This window comes from Pongo pygmaeus, chromosome 19 (assembly GCF_028885625.2).
Source record: "Pongo pygmaeus isolate AG05252 chromosome 19, NHGRI_mPonPyg2-v2.0_pri, whole genome shotgun sequence".
In the NCBI taxonomy this organism is placed as follows: domain Eukaryota; kingdom Metazoa; phylum Chordata; class Mammalia; order Primates; family Hominidae; genus Pongo; species Pongo pygmaeus.
In genome coordinates, this window is record NC_072392.2 from 60,432,346 (window position 1) to 60,447,741 (window position 15,396).

At 41.9% G+C, this 15,396-nt stretch overlaps 1 protein-coding gene across 2 annotated transcripts in view; it reads right to left on the reverse strand.

The window, feature by feature from the left end:
• Window positions 1–221: 221 nt before the first annotated feature.
• The window catches only part of LPO (lactoperoxidase), a 48,821-nt gene continuing 33,646 nt past the window's right edge, over window positions 222–15,396 (reverse strand). Inside the window, exons 9-13 of one of the 2 annotated variants that reach the window (XM_054457958.2) lie at window positions 13,764–13,924; window positions 3,764–4,016; window positions 2,411–2,584; window positions 1,142–1,379; window positions 222–952 (exon numbers count right to left, since the gene is read on the reverse strand). In XM_054457958.2, the coding sequence (XP_054313933.1) occupies window positions 745–952; window positions 1,142–1,379; window positions 2,411–2,584; window positions 3,764–4,016; window positions 13,764–13,924 (1,034 nt within the window). In that variant the 3' untranslated portion in view covers window positions 222–744. The remainder of the gene's footprint in view (window positions 953–1,141; window positions 1,380–2,410; window positions 2,585–3,763; window positions 4,017–13,763; window positions 13,925–15,396) is intronic. The other variant, XM_054457957.2, reaches the window with a different exon arrangement.

Here is a 15,396-nt window from a genome sequence, read left to right on the forward strand (position 1 = left end):
GGGGGAGCCAGGCTTGGTTTTCCTTCCTGTTTTATCCCTTGGCACCACCACCTACCATCCCCCCATCCATGCCCTCTTTCTTGCTACTCCATGGCCAGTGCTTCTTTTTCCCAGGAACTCCCTGCCCCTCCCCTTTCTTTGAGAACTCTTAGAAATCCCACCAAACCATCCCCTCTCACCTTAAGACCCATGCATGCGCCATCTCAGTGGGAAGACATGTATGGCCTGTAAACGTCTAGTTACTTATTTGGCAGTGATTCCAAGGTCTGCTTTTGGAGGGAACAGTGTCACGGCTAGCATCTTTAGTCAGTCATCAGATGTTTTTGAGCACTTCTAATGTGCCGTGCACCATGCTAGGTGCCACAGGGGACCCTCAGAGGCAGGCTGAAGTCCTGGCCCAGGGAGCTTACAATCTAGGTGAGCGGACAGGAAGAAAGATAGAGGTTAAGGGCCAAGACTTGTGATGGGAAGAGGACAGGTAACATCCAACAAGCTGGAGCAGAAGGGCATCTCAGAGGGGCTAAGTCTTCACAGAAAGGAGAGCCACAGGAGCCGAGTCTAAGAGCTGGGAGGGCTGAGGCAGCCACCCTGGGGCCTGAGCAAGCTATTCACCCAGGGGTGTAGAGAGGCCCAGCTGCAAAGAAGGGCTGGGACTGGGGTATGGAGCGCTAAGGGACCAGGTCATTGAACCTGCTTGAAATGGCCCTGTGGACCAAAGGGAACTTTCCTGTGCAGCGCGGGCCCCTAATTCTTCACTGAGGCCCAGGGTGACAGGTCCAGCTTGTCCATGGCTGAGCAATCCACAAAGTCATAGGGGTAGCTGTTGGCCCGGAATGGGTCCCGTGGGACCTTGGTGATGCGGGTGTTGTCACAAACAAGGCGTGAGAAGGACATTTTCCGTAAAGAGTCCTTCTGCTCCTTCGTGAAGACCCCAGGGTTTTCCCACCAGAACCTGCAGAGACAGAAGTAGAGTCAGTCCACAGTCTGGCCGCTGGCCCCTCCCCACTCTGTCACAGGTCACAGGGACCATGAAAAGCCCTACTCACGCTGAGATCTGGAGTCAGCGCTCATGCAGGACCTTGGGACACCCCCTCTTGGAGAAAGGCCCTGCCCTTCCCTCCCTGGCTGAGGACGCACTTGCCTGTCTCCATCACGGATCTGCTGGAACTGCTTGCCTAAGAGGCAGGCCAGGAGAGGCCCCACCCGACCCCTTTCCACCAGCGGCTCAGCAATGGCCCCTATCCAGATGTCGATGTTGTCAGGGGTCCCGTAGAGACCCAGTAACTTCTTGGCCAGCATCTTGTTCTTCAGCACTGTGTTCAACTCGTCTAGTGTCTGCGGCTGTGAGAGGTCACAGAAGGCTCTCCAGGAATTGTACCCTAGGGTGGAGAGACTGAGGCTGTCTCATCCCGGAGACTTCCTGTTCACAGCCTCCTTTGGGGACATGTCCACTCTAGCTCTATCAGCCCTAGAAAGTCTGGGCTTACAGCCTTTGGGATGGGGAAGGAGGGAATCCATTGTTTTTTATCTGCACTTCAACCTTAAGGGGGCTAGTTGGTTAAGTCCTATGTAACCACTAAGAAATCATGAAAGTTATGTGGTACGTACTATGAGTCCAGGCACTATTCTAAGCACTGTGCAAATAGGTAACTGAAGAATAGAAATGTTAAGTAATTTGCCCAAAGTCTTATAACTAGTAAATGGCATAGGTGGGATTTGAACTCAGGCAGTCTGGTTCTTAATTAAATTGCCTTTCATGGGGACAAAAGAAAGGTCCAACAGTCATTGGTTTCTCTCTATTGTTTTCTTAATGTTTTCAGGGCTTTTAAACTGTTTTTAAAGTTAGTTGGTGACCTCTTTTTCATTTAAGGAATGCCAAGATAGTACCAGATATATGCTCTTTTCTCTGCATTAGGGGAAATGGGACATTCTGTTTCATAGATGAACAAAGTGGGTTTTAAAAATGGCCTGGGGCTGGACATGGTGGCTTGCACCTGTAATGCCAGTGCTTTGGGAGGCCAAGGTGGGAGACTGCTTGAAGCCAGGAGTTCGAGACCAGCCTGGGCAACATAGCAAGACTATGTCTATATTAAAAAAAAAAAAAAAAAAAAAAGCTGGGCATGTGGCACACCTGTAGTCCCACCTACTTGGTAGGCTTAAGCCGGAGGATTACTTGAAGCTAGGAGTTTGAGGCTGCTGTGAGCTGTGATCGCACCACTGTACTCTAGCCTGGGCAGCAGAGAAAGACCCTGTCTCAAAAAAAAACCTCAAACGAGAAAAACTGGCCTGAGTTTTGTTTCAGAATTGATCAGACGATCAGATCCTCAAGGGTTATAGAAGAGAGTGTCCAGGAGCCCTAGAAAGTTAGCTAAAATTTCCCCAGTGCAGGCCAGACTTCAGACCCACTCACCAGGTTGCCCATGGTCCCGGCAACGCTGTGTGTTGATGGCAGCCAGGTCAAAGCCATGTATCCTGTGAGTTGGCTGGAAAAGCTTATTGCGCAGCTCTCCAGTCATCATTTTATTCTGTTTCGTCAGCTTGGATTTCTTGGCCAGCAGGCCCCGCACCAGAGGATCAATTCCACCTGCCAAGGGAGACCCAGAAGCCATGCTTAGGATTGGGGAAGAGTGGGAACATCATCCATGGCTTGCCTCTGCCTCCACCAGACATTTTCTCTTGGTTGAATGTGGGTCAGCTGGACATCCCAGGCTGGAAGGAGGGAGAGAAGAGCACAGTGCAGCCTGAAGGGTGTGCTCAGGGAGACAGGGGCATCCAGATTGTCTGCTCTGGGGGTGGGCAGAAAGGGGCAGTCATGGGATGATGGCATGAATATAAACATTGAGATATTTTTTGGCCATGCATGGTGGCTCATGCCTGTAATCCTAACACTTTGGGAGGCCAAGGTGGGAAGACTGCTTGAGCCCAGGAGTTTGGGACCAGCCTGGACAACATGGCAAAACCCCGCCTCTGAAAAAAAGGCAAAAAAATTAGCCGGGTATGGGGGTGTGTGCCTCGTAGTCCCAGCTACAAGGGAGACTGAGGTAGGAGGATCACGTGAACGAGCCCAGGAGGTCAAGGCCGCAGTGAGCTGAGATTGCGCCATTGCACTCCACCCTGGGTGACAGAGTGAGACCCTGTCTCAAAAAAAAAAAAAAAAAAAAAAAGGTATTTTTAAAGCTCTAGTTCATGGAGTCAGCTTTTTCTTCCATATGTTCTGCTGAGGAACGTTGCATAATGGGAAGAGGTTGCATAAATCTCAAGGAAATGTCCTTGACTTGCTAGGCTTTAAGTAAAGTTAATTTCAACACAACATAGCCTAGGGATAAAGGAAAGTTGGGTCCAACCTCTGGCACCTCTATGAAGTGAAAAACTCTAGAGGCGATCAGAAAAGAGCAATTTATTTACCAAACCCTGTAGGAGTCAGAGAAGCCTAGGGCAGGGAAAGGAGGTAGGGAAATCCCAGTCATCTTAGAAGCCAAGAGGAAAGAAAGAATAACTAATACTTATTGATTACCTCCTGTGTGTCAGGAACCATTGTAGGGTGCTCCACATGTATATCTCATTTAATGTTTTGGATAGCCTCGTGAAATGGGTACTATTATTGTCCCCATTTTATAAATGAGGAAACTGAGGCTCAGTGAGGTGAATTCACTTGCCCAAGGTCATGTAAAAGTGCTCGGAATCTGACTTCCAACCCGAGTTTCCCTACAATAGGCTGCAGAGTGGGAGACCCAGGTGACAGCACTTCCCTGAAAGGGCATACCATCTTTGACCATCCTCCAAGTGTTGAAGAAGAGGGTGTGGAGGGGGAGTTCTGGTTCTGGCCCCCATGGCTGATAATTCTCATCCAGGCGGAACATACTAGAAGGGACCTCCAAGTGGCCAAAGCGGAAGGCGAAGGTGAAGACATTGGAAATTCTGGGATCCACAGATTCATTGTAGCCTTGATATGGGGGTATCCACTTCTGCATGTAGTCACCTAGCAAAATGGGTAGGTAGTCCCTAAAGGTGATAATCTGGAGGGAGAATAAAATCAAGAGGAAAGGGTGTAAGAAGGTTTAAACCTCTGCAGAGGGAGGCTGTGAAAGGGCTGCAGCCAAAAGTGATGAGCTGTTGAAAACCAAGGATGGCAAATGGATAGCATATGTGCCCAGTTCCCGTTCCTATGACCATAGCAGACATTCCTAATCAATCATGACATTTTTTTCTGCTGATCTCTTACGATTTGTCTCAACATAGGCTCTACTAATCAGTCATCTGAATTTGACATATGAAATGTACTATCTTTGTCATCTTTGTGCTAAGTTTATGACCTTGATGCTAAAGTGACAGTCTTTGTGTGTCACTTTAATGTAACAATGTCAGGGCAAGAGGAATGATAAACCACAGAAATGATTCAGGGGCAACTGAGGAAAGTTCATCCAATCTCCAGTTCTGAAAGAAATACAGAAGAATGGAAAGATTGGTTTCTGGTTTTCTTTTACATAAAAACACAATGAACTAACACAAATAAAAAATTTTCAGAAAAGAAAAATGCCTCCACATAACCTAATAATTTATTAATTTTTATTCTTGTAGTCTTTGTCTATATGTTACCGACTTTTACATAGTTATAATCCTACAGAATGCATACCTGTGCATTCTGCTTTTTCACTTCACATTTTCCACATTTCTCTCTAGCTTTCACAGTGAAGCCCTGTGTCTCTTTGCTCTTAACCCAGTGCCATAAGGAGCTCAGGTGCAATGGTTCCTGTTCCCCTAGAAGGTTGCTCAGCAACAGCAGGCATCCAGGGAAGTACTTTCCTGCCTTGCAGACAGCACCAGCAGGGATTGAGTGGGAAGCCCCCAAACACCAGAAGAGTGAAGTAGACCAGAATAGCATTGCAAGGCTCAGGAAACTAAGCTTTGGTGGACCTAAGCCCACAAAAGTAGTCCAGAACCTACATGCTAAACCTAAACAAGGTAACTATGTTCTAAAATAGAAGTGCTTTTTTTTTTTTTTTTTGTCAGGGTCTCACTTTGTCACCCAGGCTGGAATGCAGTGATGCCATCTCGGCTCACTGTAGCCTTGACCTCCCTGGTTTAAGTGATCCTCTTGCCTCAGCACCCCTAAGTAGCTGAGACCACAGGTGCATGCCACCAAGCCCAGCTAGTTTTTGTATTTTTAGTAGAGACGGGGTTTCACCATGTTAGCCAAGCTGGTCTTGAACTCCCGATCTCAGGTGATCCACCCGCCTCGGCCTCCCAAAGTGCTGGAATTACAGGCGTGAGCCACTGCACCCAGCCTAAAATAGAAAATTTAAATAGGATCAAGGGTCTCCTAATATAGCAACCAAAATGTCTAAGATACAACTGAAAATCACTCATAATACCAAGAGCCAGAAATGCCACGTTTTGAGTAAAAAGACAATCAACTGGTGCCAAGGAATGACATGAATCAGATGCTATAATTATCTGATAAAAATTTTAAAAGCAGCCATTATAAAAATGCTTCAATAATCAATTACAGATTCTCCTGAAACAAATACAATATCATAGCAAAGAAGTAGAAATTATAAAAAAGAAACAAATCAAAATTACAGAACTGAAAATACACTAACTGAAATTTTAAAAAAGCTTGAATAGACTCAATAACAGAGTGGGAATGGCAGAGGATAGAATTGGAGACAGATCAATAGAATTTACTCAATCTGAACAACAGAAAGAAAATAGACTTTAAAAATTGCTCAAACAAACCAAAGCCTCCGGGTTCTGTGAGACCATAACAAAAGATCTGGCATTCATATCAATGGAGTCCCAGAAACAGAGGAGAAAGGGGGTGAAACTGAAAAAAGCATCTGAATAAATAATGCCTGAAAATTTCTCAAAATTGGTGAGAGGCACACATTTACAGATTCAAGAAGATGAATGAATCCCAAACAGGATAAACAGCGAAATTCACTCCAAGGCATATCATAATTAAATTTCTGAAAACTAAACATGAAGTATTAAAATAGTCAAAGAGAAATGACACATTACCTATAAAGAAACACCAATTCAAGTAATGATAAAGGGCTGGGTGTGGTGGCTCATGCCTGCAATCCCAGCACTTTGGGAGGCTGAGGCGGGCGGATCACCTGAGGTCAGGAGTTTGAGACTAGCTTGGCCAACATGGCGAAATCCTGTCTCTACTAAAAATACAAAAAGAATTATCCAGGTGTGGTGGTGCGCACCTGTAATCCCAGCTACTCAGGAGGCTGAGGCAAGAGAATCGCCTGAGCCCGGGAGGCAGAGGTTGCCGTGAGTCCAGATGTCGCCACTGCACTCCAGCCTGGGCAACAGAGTGAGATTCCGTCTCAAACAAACAAACAAACAAAATATCGGTGAAGCTCTCATCTGAAACCACAGAAGCTGGGGGAAGTGTCACCACATTTTTCATGTGCTGAAAGACAAGAACTGTCAACCCTGAATCCAATAGCTGGTGAAACGATTCTTCAGGAATAAAGGGGAAATAAAGACGTTCTCACACAAAGGAAGACTCAGAGAATTTGCTGCACACAGACCTATCCTTAAACAATGGCTAAAGGAAACTCTCTAAATATGAAGAATGGTAACAGAAGAAGGACAGGACCTTCAGAAAGGAAAGAACAATGTAATGGGTAAAAATAGAAGTAAACATCAATTCTTTTCCACCTCATGAATTTTTTCATTATATTTTATGGTTGAAGCACCATCTGATGTGCTGTAAAATGTATATAGAAGAAATGCTTCAGACAATTATATTTCAAAAGTGGGGAAGGTGAAGGGACCAAATGGAAGTAAGTTTTCTACACGTCACTTGAAATGATAAAGCACTGACACCAATAGGTTGTGATACGTTGTAAATCCATATCTCTATCTCTATCTTTATTTCTGTATCTATCTACCCATCTATCCTGAGAACAACCACTAAGAAAATTATACAAAGCAATATGTGATCAAATGGACCTCTAAAAAATGTTCAATTAACCCACAGGAAGGCAAGTAAAACAATATTAGAGGAAGAAGAAACAGAAGGAACAAACAGAAAACAAATAATAAAATGAGAGATATGGGAGATTTAATCCCTAACATGTTAATAATTACTTTAAAGATAATTTAAAAGTAATAATTACTAAGGTCAGAGATTGGCAGAGTATATTTCTTTTCCTTTTTTTTTAAGTGACCCAACCATAAGCTATCTAAAAGAAACTCGCTTCAAACATAATGACATAGGTAGGTTGAAATTGATGGAATAAGAAAGATCATGCAGACATAAATTTTTAAAAGCAGGGGTGACTATATTAATATCAGATAAAGTCGACTTCAGAGGACAAAAGTGGAAATTATGTAATGATAAAAGGATCTATCCATCAAGAAGATGAAGCAATCCTAAATGATATGGATCAAACAACAGAACTTTAAACCTTTAAAATACATGAAGCAAAATCTGACAGGACTGGAAGAAGAAATAGGCAAATTCTCATTTATAGCTAGGGATTTCAACACCTGACTCTCAGTAAGTGGGAGAATTACTAGACAGAAAATTAGCTGGAGTACAGAACTGAATAGCACCATCAACCAACAGATCCAATTGGCATTTACAGAACATTGCATTCAACAACAGCAGAATACACATTCTTTTTAAGAACTCATAGAATATTCAACAAGATAGTCCACAGCAGGGTTATAAAACAAATCTTAACAAATTTAAAATAATTGAAATCATACAGAGTATAGTTTCTGATCATGATGCAATCAAACTAGAAATCAATAACAGGAAGGCAACAGGAAAATCTACAAACACTTGGAAATTAAATAACACACTTCTAAATTATACATAGGTTAAAGATGAAGTCTGAAAGGAAACTTAAAAAATACCTACTGAATGAAAATGAAAACACAATATATCAAAATTTGTGGGAGGCAGTCAACTCAGTGCTAAGAGGCAAATTTATAGCACTAAATACGTTAGAAAATAGAAAAGATTGCAAATCAGTCATCTAAGTTTCTACTTCAAGAAACTTGAAAAATAAGAGCAAAATAAATCCAAAGCAAGCGGAATAGTCTAAAGGATAAAAAGCATATGATCCTATCAATTGATGCAGAAAAACCATTTGACAAAGTCCTACACCTATTCATGATAAAAACTCTCACTACACTAGGAATGGAGCAGAACTTCCTCAACCTCATAAAGGGCAACTACAAAACATTTATAACTAATATTATACTTCATGGTGAAAGATTGAATACTTTCTCGATTGGGAAGGCAAGGATGCCTGCTTTCTTACCATGCGCATTTAATACAGTATTGGAAGTTTGAGCCACTAGGAAGTTCTAGGAATTGCCACGTAATAAGGCAAGAAAAAGAAAGAAAAATCATATAGATTAGAAAAGAAGAAACACAACTGTCTTTATTGGCATATTACATGATTACCTGTGTAGAAAATCCAAGCAATCTACAGCAGAATGCCTAGAAATAATTGAATTTAGTAAGGTCACAGGATACAAAATCAACACATAAAAAAATCAATTATATTTTCATACACTGATAAAATAAGTAGAAACTGCAATAAAGCTGTAATACCATTTATAATTCCTTCAAAGAAAATGAAATACTGGGCTGGGCGTGGTGGCTCATGCCTGTAATCCCAGCACTTCGGGAGGCTGAGGTGGGCGGATCACGAGGTCAAGAGATTGAGACCATTCTGGCCAACATGGTGAAACTCTGTCTCTACTAAAAATACAGAAATTAGTTGGGCGTGGTGGCAGGCGCCTGTAATCCCAGCTACTCAGGAGACTGAGGCAGGAGAATCACTTGAACCCGGGAAGTTGCAGTGAGCAGAGATCGCGCCACTGCACTCCAGCCTGGTGACAGAGCAAGACTCCGTCTCAAAACAAAACAAAACGAAAATGAAATACTGAGGTATAAATCTAACAAAACATGTACAGAATCTGTGTGATAAAACTACAAAATGTTGATTAAAGAAATAAAAAATCTAAAGATTGGGGAGACATACTGAGTTTACAGATTGGAAAACTCAACATTGCAAAGATGTCAACTCTCCCTAAATTTATATATAATTTTAATGCAATTTCTGTCAAAATTTCCATAGGGTTTTTTGATAGACATACATAAACTTATTTAATAATATGTATGGAAAGGGAAAGATCCTAGAATATCCGAAACAATTTTGAAAAAGAAGAATAAAGTGTTTTAAGGCTTACTGTATAGCTACAGTAATTGAGCACTGTGGTATTAGAGGAATAGACATACATACAAACCAATGGAAGAGAATAGACAACCCAGAAATAGATCCATGTAAATATGCCCAACTATTTTTTGCCAAAGAAACAAAAGCAATTCAATGGAGAAACAATAGCCTTTCAATAAGTGGTGCTGGAGCAATTCAACATCCATAGCCAGAAAAAATTAAAAAAAGCATCTTGACCTAAACCTCACACTTTACGCAAAAATTTACCCAAAATGGATCATAGTTTTGGGTAAAACTATAAAATTTCTACAAGGAAAAAGCAGGAGAAAGTCTTTGGGACCCAGGACCAGGAAAAGAGTTCTGATACTTGACACCACATGCACAATCCAGGAAAGGAAAATTTGATTAAAAGGACTTCATTAAAATTAAAAGCTTTTGCTCTACAAAAGAGCTTCTTAAGAGGATGAAAAAAAAAAACCCCACCAAATTATAGACTATGAGAAAATCTCTGCAAATCACATATCTGACAAAGGACTTGTGTCTAGAATACATAAAGAACTCTCAAACCTCAACATTACAAGTCAAATAGTCCAATTTGAAAATAGGCAAAACATATGAACAAGTATTTTATTGAAGAGGATACAAAAGTGGCAAATGAGCACAGGAAAAGATGTTCAACATTATCAGCCATTAGAGAAATGCAAATTAAAACAATGAGCTATTACTACACACCTATCAGAAAGGATAAAACAAAAAATGGTGATGACACCATCAGGATGCTAAGAAATTGGATCATGCATACATTGCTGATAGGAATGTAAATGGTACAGCCACTCTAAAAAATAGTTCGGTAGTTCCTTTTAAAACTAAAAGTAGAAGACTCAGAGTAGCCAAAGCTATCCTAAGCAAAAAGAACAAAACCAGAGGAATCACATTACCTGACTTCAAGTTACACTACAGAGCTATAGTAACCAAAACAGCATGGTACTGGCATAGAAACAGACACAAAGACCAATGTGACAGAATAGAGAACCCAGAAACAAATCCACACATCTACAGTTAACTCATTTTCAACAAAGATGCCAAGAACATATACTGGGGAAAAGACAGTCTCTTCAATAAATGGTGCTGGGAAAACTGGATATCCATATGCAGGAGAATAAAACTAGACGCCTATCTTTTACCCATATATAAAAATGAAATCAAAATGGATTAAAGACAAATCTAAGACCTCAAACTGTGAAACTACTGCAAGAAAACATTGTGGAAAATCTCCAGACATTGGTCTGGGCAAAAATGTCTTGAGCACTATCCTACAAGCATAGGCCACCAAAGCAAAAATGGACAAATGGGATCACATCAAGTTAAAAAGCTTCTGCACAACAAAGGATACAATCAACAAAGTGAAGAGATAACCCACAGAATGGGAGAAAATATTAATATTTGCAAACTACCCTTCTGACAAGGGATTAATAACCAGAATATATACGAAGCTCAAACAACTCTATAGGAAAAAAATTTAATAATCCAATCAAAAGATAGGCAAAAGATTTGAATAGACGTTTCTCAAAAGAAGACATACAAATGGCAAACAAGCATATGAAAAGGTGCTCAACGTCATTGATCATCACAGAAATGCAAATCAAAACTACAATGAAATATTATGTCACCCCAGTTAAAATAACTTATATAAAAAAGACAGGCAATAACAAATGCTGGCAAGAATGTGGAGAATAGGGAATCCTTGTACACTGTTGGCAGGAATGTAAATTAGTACAACCACTATGGAAAACAGTTTGGAGATTCCTCAGAAAACTAAAAATTGAGCTGCCATATGATCCAGAAATCTCATTACTGGGTGTATACCCAAAAGAAATAAAATCAGTATATCAAAGAGATATCCGCACTCTTACATTTTTTACAGCACTGTTTACAATAGCTAAGATTTGAAAGCAACTTGTGTCCATCAACAGATGAATGGATAAAGAAAATGTGATACATATACACAATGGTGTACTATTCAGCCATAAAAAAGAATGAAATCTAGTCAATTGCAACAACATGGATGGAAGTGGAAATCATTATGTTATGTGAAATATGCCAGGCACAGAAAGACAAACATGGCATGTTCTCATTTATTTGTGGGATTTAAATATCAAAACAATTGAACTCATGGACATAGAAAGTAGAAAGATGGTTACCAGATCCTCGGAAGGGTAATGAGGGGCTGTGGGGGGCGGAGGTGGAGATGGTTAGTGGGTACCAAAAAATAGAATGATGGCCGGGCGAGGTGGCTCATGTCTGTAATCTCAGCATTTTGGGAGGCCGAGGTGGATGGATCACTTAAGGTCAGGAGTTTGAGACCAGCCTGGCCAAAAAGGTGAAACCCTATCTCTACTAAAAATACAAAAATCAGCAGGATGCGGTGGCAGGCGCCTGAAACCCCAGCTACTCAGGAGGCTGAGGAAGCCTGGGCGACAGAGCAAGACTCTATCTCCAAAAAAAAAAAAAAAAAAAAAAAAAGAGTAAGACCTACTATTCCTACTATTTGATAGCACAACAGGGTGACTATAGTTAATAATAACTTATCTTAATTGTACATTTTAAAATAACTTAAGAGTGTAACTGGATTGTTTGTAACTCAATGTATAAATGCTTGAGAGGATGGATACCTCATTCTTTTTTTTGAAAGGGAGTCTCACTCTGTTGCCCAGGCTGGAGTGCAGTGGTGTGATCCTGGCTCACTGCAACCTCCGCCTCCTACCTCCACCTCCTGGGTTCAAGCGATTCTCCTGTCTCATCCTCCCGAGTAGCTGGGACTACAGGCGCATGCCACCAAGCCCAGCTAATTTTTGTATTTTTAGTAGAGACAAGGTTTCACCATGTTGGCAGGGATGGTCTCAATCTCTTGACCTTATGATCTGCCCACCTCAGCCTCCCAAAGTGCTGGGATTACAGGCATGAGCCACCGTGCCCAGCAGGATACCCCATTCTTCATGATGTTCTTATTTCACATTGTATGCCCTTATCAAGCCATCTAATGTACCCCATACATATAGACGCCTACTATGTACCCACAAAATTAAAAAATTAAAAAAAAATAAAAAAAAAAAACCTAAAAATGGACTTACCATGTGACCTAGCAATTGCACTCTTAGGCATGTATCTCAAAGAAATAAACATTTCTTTTCATGCAGAAACTTATGTTTGAATGTTTATAGTAGCTTTATTCATAATAATCTCAAACTGGAAACTATCCAAATGCCCTTCAAAAGTTGAATGGTTAAACAAATTGTAGTTCATTCATACCATGGAATACTACTCAGCAACAAAAAGGAATGAACTATTTATATACACAACAGCATGGATGAGCCTCAAAGATATTATGCTTAATGAAAAAAGCCCATCTCAGATGGATACATGTTGCATAATTCCATGTATATAACATCTGTGAAATAACATAGAGATGGAGAACAGACCAGTGCTTGTCAGGGGTTAGGGATATAGGGGTGAAGGTGGATGTGGCTATGAAGAGATAGCATGAGGGAGTTTTAGGGGACAGTACGGTTAAGAGTCTTTATTGTGGTAGTACTTGAAGCTACATATGTGATAAAACTGCATAGAGCTATGCAGACACATACACACACACAGATGATTGCATTTATAACTGGTGAGATCTGAGTAAGCTCTATGGTTTATATCAATGTTAACTTCCTGGTTTTGCCAGTGTATCTTGGTTATGTAAGACATTAGCACTTACATGCTAATGTAAGGAGGAGACTGAGTGAGGGGTGCATGGGACCTCCTTGTACATTTTTTAAAATTTCCTGTACAATTCTTAGAATCTAATAATCTGCACGGAGGGAGGCCCAAGAGCCCTGCCACCGGGGCCCACCTGGCTCCCACTCCTGGCTCTGCCCTCTGCTCGCTGCTGCGCCTCCAGCTACCTCCTCTGTTCCCAAACCTCTGCTTCCCCCGGCCTCTCTGCTGCTTCTCTCCTGTTGTCTCATCCTTTGAAACCCCCTCCTATTGCAATATATTAGAATCTATAATTATTTCAAAATAAAATGTTTAAAAAATATGTGCATGGTTAATATCAACACATCAACCTTTGTAAGTCTCTTCTAGTTAGTTGATCAGCCAATCAACAGTATCCATTGAGTATGTCCATGAGATGGGCTTAGCTGTAGAGAATTAAAAAGGAAGAGAATCAAATCAAAATAACCCAAATCACTGCGATGTAGCAGTCCCGGGAGTGAAGGAGCCTATAGTCCCAGTAATGGCACCCAGGCAGGCACACTGAAGGGACCAACCCACAAGTGACTTTCCAACACTCCAAATCCAGAGATTCATTTTGAGACAGAGAAGCTGAAGAAATGAAAGGAAGGGGATTTCACAGAATGAGACAACAAGAGACAGGCAGCAGAGGGGCCGGGGGAAACGGAGGTGTGGGAAAAGAAGAGAGAGCCTGAGGCACAGCAGTGATCAGAGGGCAGAGCCAGGAATGGGAGCCAGGTGGGACCAGGTGACAGTGCTCTTGGGACTCCCTACCTGCACGAAGGCTCCCAGGATTTTCCGGGCTTCCTGGTAGAGCTTCTCTCCGTCCCACTGAGGGTTGAGTCTCTTTAGTTCTCTGGCCAGCCGGTTATGCTCACGGAGAAAGAGGGTGTGGGATGTGGCCAGCAGAATATGCTCTGAGGCTCGAGAATCTCCTGAAAGCCCAGAAGGCAGGAAGGTAGATTCTCCCTAACAGCCCCAGGACCCAGTAACCTGCACAAAGAAATGATAGTGCCCCACAGGACACCCCCCACCATCAACAAGCCCTCCTTCCCATCAGGTGAAGAGGGATGGGGAGGGGGTACTGAATCATAGGTTTGACTCTCAGTTCTATATACACACTTTTTAGCTGTGTGACCTTGGACAAGTTACTTAACACTTCTGAGCCTCGGTCTCCTTACCTATGAAAATGAGAATAAAGCCTATCACAGCACTGTGACAAAGGCTAGCGGTGATAAACTACACAGTCACATTTTGCTAATTATAACCCAACTGCCTTCTAGGAAGGGGGGCTTCGAATGAATGAGGAGCTTTTTACTTCACAGAGCAAATTTGAAGGTTTTAGGGATGCGGGTTTGATGTGAGGAGCTGGGGTAGGGCTGAGTTCCTCTGGGTAATAAAGGGAGAATAATCTGGAGATGGGGGTCTATAGTGGGAGGGAGAGAGGAGTAAGGATGGGGGAGCAGTTAAATGGCCAAAGACCAGGTGTCTCATAAGGGGATAAGGGACTTCTCCCTGTGCCCTCTAATCTTAGGGGAGTCTATCTATCTATCATCTATCTATCTATCTATCTATCTATCTGTCTATCTATCATCTATCTATCTATCTATCTATCTATCATCTATCTATCTATCTATCTATCATCTATCTATCTATCTATCTATCTATCTATCATCTATCTATCTATCTATCTATCTATCATCTATCTAGACAGTCTTTCTGTGTTGCCCAGGCTGAAGTGCAATGGCATTATCTTGGCTAACTGCACCCTCAACCTCCTGGGCTCAATTGATCCTCCTGCTTCAGCCTCCAGAGTAGCTGGGACTACAGGCATGTGCCACCATGTGTTGCTAGTTTTTAAATTTTTCGTAGAAACAGGGGCTTGCTATGTTGCCCAGGCTGGTCTCGAACTTGTGGCCTCAAGCAATCCTCCCACCTAAGCCTCCCAAAGTGTTGGGATTACAAGCGTGAGCCACTGCACCAGGCCAGGAAAGTCTATTTAAAATTGCAAATTCTTGGTGTGAGTGCATATTTTTATGACAAACAAAAAAGAACTCAGTTTTGTGTCTGGATTGATGTGGGGTATATGTGAACACAAAATCCAAAAGAGCTATAAAGGTATCTTGGCCTATGAGCTGGCCTTCTGCAATGTCAGGGTGGCCAGGGGGTTTGTCCAAAGAGAGAGGATGTTGGAGGGTGGGATGGCCTCTAGAAGCCGGAGACAGAGAGGACCAGGAGGGCACCTGGAATGAATAGAATTGGCAGGGCTTTGGTCGTGCACAGGCTGAATGGAGTGGGGATTTTGTCCCCAGGTTATAAAAAGCTTTAAAAATATACATTCCTCTTCATCTGGAACTTCCTCTTCTGGGAAATTATCTTAATAAATGTATTAAAAATGAGAACAAAG